Below are 4,528 nucleotides of genomic sequence, written 5' to 3' on the forward strand. Positions count from 1 at the left end.
GTGCAACAACAAGGCATAGACTTCGACGAAGTATTTGCACCAGTTGCTCGGATAGAAATCGTACGACTACTCTTGGCGTTAGCAGCAACTAATGGATGGGAGATCCATCACTTAGATGTGAAAACTGCATTTCTGAATGGACACTTAAATGAGGATGTATACGTTACTCAACCAGAAGGCTTTGTGGAGAAAGGAAATGAGGATCATGTGTACAAACTTAGCAAAGCACTATACAGTTTGTGTCAAGCTCCGAGATCTTGGAACATCAAACTCGACTGTGTTCTTAAGGAGATGGAGTTCACGAAGTGCACCAAGGAACCGGCGGTATATCAAAAGAAACAGAAGGGGGAGCTTCTGATCATAGCTATATACATCGATGACTTGTTTGTAACAGGGACTTCGCTCAATGTTATCAAGCAATTCAAAGAAGATATGTCAAGAAGATTTGAGATGTCAGACCTCGAGATGCTTACATACTATCTTGGTATAGAAGTAACGCAAGGAGCTGATGGCATTCACTTCAAACAAGAAGGATACGCGCAAGGCATACTTGTCAAGACGAAGATGGAGTCATGTAACTATACTCACGTTCTGATGCACACGAGTTTGAAAGTATCAAAGGCAAAGGAGGAGCCTGAGATTGATGCAACATCGTATCGAAGCAACATAGGATGCTTAAGAGAGAGTCATAGAGAAGCAGTGAAGCATCTATACTCACGTTCTGATGCAACATCGTATCGAAGAAATGCGATGCACCTAGTAACGGTCTATGGAAGTTCATCGGAGTTCAGAAGATCAACATACCTAAGATTCAAGTTGGAATTAAGGGGGAGAATGTTGAATAATTCCAATTAACTTAAGGAGCAAGTTAACTCATTAAAGTGAAGTTTGATGGGTTAAGGAAAAAAGAAAACATATCGAGCTTAGGAATGTTTCCATATTATTATTAGGAAAAGATGTAGCTTCGCCTTTAGGAAAAGATGTAGTTTCGCCTTTAGGAAAAGATGTAGCTTCTTCATATATAAAGAGTTCTTATGGAGAGATGTTCCATCAAGAGAAACACATTGAAATATTTAGTTTTGAGAGAGTTTCTAAATCTAATAAGAAGAGAAGTTCTTATAATCTTTGTGTTTGTGCAACTTTAGAGGTGATGATATTGGTTCAATCTTCTCATTTTATGGGCTGAGACGGTGAGAGCAGAACATCCATGAAGCTTCACACAAAAGCATGGAGCATGTGACGTCCCTCTTTCTTCTACATATACAAACATTTTTGCGAACACATGTTTATTTTAAATTATATACACAAAATAAAAATAATCACACGTAATTACGACACAAGTATCTATAAAAGAGAACAAAGACATTATTGTGTACAAAAAAATATAATACGTAGATTATGAGACTTCTCTTCATCTTCTCCGCTTGAGAAATAACTTATGAAACACAAGCCGAGCATGATCAGAGAAAACAGAATTCCAAACCAAAGCTAACGGTATTAAAATGCTTTTGCGAAAGGGGGATATGATCCGGGTAAACCTGTATATTATCAATCCGATTTATCCAGAAAAAAACATAAAAACCATGAAGAACAGTTCTGGAATCGGATTGAAACCACAACAAAAAATCGCCAAGCGAAATATATTTAATCCGACAAGCGGAATTCTGAATCGCCAAAGCGAAGATATATATCGCCTATGCGAAGATTTATTCAATACAACGATCTAAATATTTACAAACCAAAAAAGGAAAAGATGGTAACCGGTGGCGAAGGCCACCGGCCACCGACGGTTATATCTTAGATTGGAAGCTTTTTTTTTTTATTTAGGAGTTTTAACCTAATAAGATATAAGATTGGATGTTTGTTTTCTTCATATAATCCGTAGATTATGAGTGTATTGCGACTAACTAGCATTACTTCGACAGTCCAGCTTAATCACATCGCTTAGTTGTAACCCGTAAGAGCACCTCCAACGGGATTTCTACCCATTGAAATTCTAAATTTGTCATATATATATTGTATATGTGTATATTGTTGTGGGGTCCATTATTTTAGGAAGAACTCCTCTTAAAATCGCTTAAAACAAACTCCACAATTACATACATATATACAATATATACATATACATATATGACAAGTTTAGAACTCTATGGGTAGAATTCTCATTGGAGGTGCTTTAACGCTTTTATTTTGATTGTTATTTTTTAGATGACTTAATATTTGACAATATACATCTGGTCATTTTCGAATGAGCGAGAGAGATAGTATGCTAAATAGAATTACATATATTTTTCAGTTTTCTCTTCTTATTCGTATAGAGTTGTAAACATCCCCTATATATTAATCCTGGAGCATTACAACATGTTTGCGTAGCCACGTGTCATCACGAAAATGATTCTTAGAATTATTAGAATATAAGTTGGTCCATATGAACATATACTATGTTTTTTATTAAACTAACTATCAAATTAATTAGTAGTGTACAAAAGAATATTTTACATTTCTTAAAATAAAAGCTACGAAATTACCTAATATGATTAACATATATATGACAAATAATGATTATGAATAATACATATTTGATAACAATTTTTCTAACCTCTCTTTTTTTTGTTTAATTTTATAATATTAAAAGAAATTAAACAATCACATTAAGAATATAATAAAAAAATTAGATTTTTTCTTATATGTTATATTTAAATTTTTTAAAAACGACTATAAATTACTAAAAATGGTAAAAGTCCTACATTGAATTTTTGTATGATCAATGGTTTAACTCTTTTTTTGTTCAAACAAGATATAAATGATCATATATCGTAGGAGTGGGCGTTCGGATACACGTTTGGGTTCGTATCGGGTATTTCAGTATAAAGGTATAGAACCCGTTCGAGTATTTCTACACTTCAAGTCGGGTTCGGGTATTTTATGTTCAGGTTCAGATATTTAAATTTTGAAATATATATTTTAACTTAAGTGGCTTTCTAATTTTTTAAAGATTAAATTATTAATAGGTTTGGAGATAAAACTTTTAAAATAGAAAGACACTAATTTAGTTGTTGTTTTGAAATTTTAGATGCAATTTTTGTTAATGCAAGAAACAAGAGCTTAATATGTATTTTAAGTGAGTAGCAAATGATTTTGTTCATAATTATATATATATTATCTAACTTTGAGAAATAAGCATCATTAATATAAATATTTTGAATAAAATAAGAGAAGTAAACTAGAAAGACATGATTAAGTATACTTATGTTTGGTTATCTTCGGATATCTATTCGGGTTCGGATATTACCTGTTCGGATTAAGATATTACCCGAACTGGTGAAATAAGTAATTTGTTTTGTTGTTCTAGAATTAGATGATTTTTAGACAGAGCTGGTGAATATATACTAGACAGACATTTATATTTCGAGTCTGCACTTATATTTTATAACAACTTGATATATTAGATTTGAACACTAACCTGTTAATATAAATTGCCGATGTTTTTTTTTCAAAATTCTGATTCTTAGATATGTATCTAGAGTGAAACTAATTTTTACATATGTCCATTTTTTAAAATTGACACTTATGTAATTCACCGATTTCATAGAAGAAGTTAAAAAGAAACTTAACTCATATCAATGAAACAAAGACGAGAACGAAAGCACAATTTTATAGAGGTAGAAAATGAAATCACTTATGTAGAGTCAATAGTAAACAAATCGAGAGCTAAAAATGTAATCCATTTCGTCATTATACAATAGATGTTGCCTATTTGGTTTTGGTGATTTGTGTCAGCCGCAGAACTTAATTTCTTTTTGTGCATATGAAGTCTTAAAAATAATAATGAGATATAATACGTTAACTCTTCAACAACGATGATATATTTAAGAGACCAACATTTGTATTCGTCATTTTATAATCGATAAAGATTGTAGTGTTGCAAAATATTAAAACTATTTAATAAACAAACATTATTTTAAAAACTCACCACGCGCATATGCGCGGATTATCATCTAGTATAAATTATAAGAAAACTAAATTATTTGTATGGTTAATAAAAGTTATAAAAAAATTTATAGCTGAAAATAATTTACCTCAATTGATTTGTCAAGAAAACATAATCTTAACGAGAGCGGTTTTCCTCGTGAGTTCGTCGTAAAAGAGGCTTTACGACGAATTAGCGAGGAACCACGTTTGCTCGTTACTCATCTGTCGTAACACATATTTCCTCGCTAATTCGTCGTAACGTAGCGAGAAATATATTTCGTCGTAAAGACGAAGTAGATCATTTCGTCGTAAAGACCACGTCAACATTCTACGTAAGGAGGTCACTATATTTCCTCGTAAATACCTCGAAACAAGTTCCTCGTAAACTACACGTAAATACCTTGAAAGTGTTTCCTCGCAAAATACACGTAACGACCACGAAAGGATTTCCTCGTAAAATACTCGTTTATCTTTCCTCGTAAATGTTTTCTCGTAAAATACTCGTTTACTATTTCTCGTCATTTCCTCGTAAGGTTTCCACGTAAATAGGTCGTAC

The 4,528-nt window shown here is 32.3% G+C and overlaps 1 protein-coding gene across 1 annotated transcript; it reads left to right on the forward strand.

Moving 5' to 3' along the window:
• The first annotated feature begins 291 nt into the window (after positions 1–291).
• On the forward strand, positions 292–1,151 carry LOC106330971 (uncharacterized mitochondrial protein AtMg00810-like). The gene is made up of 2 exons (XM_013769351.1): positions 292–759; positions 1,146–1,151. Exons 1-2 carry the CDS (start codon positions 292–294, stop codon positions 1,149–1,151), a joined length of 474 nt encoding a protein of 157 aa, XP_013624805.1.
• Positions 1,152–4,528: the final 3,377 nt, after the last annotated feature.

The sequence above is a fragment of the Brassica oleracea genome, chromosome C3, assembly GCF_000695525.1.
Source record: "Brassica oleracea var. oleracea cultivar TO1000 chromosome C3, BOL, whole genome shotgun sequence".
Classification (NCBI taxonomy): domain Eukaryota; kingdom Viridiplantae; phylum Streptophyta; class Magnoliopsida; order Brassicales; family Brassicaceae; genus Brassica; species Brassica oleracea.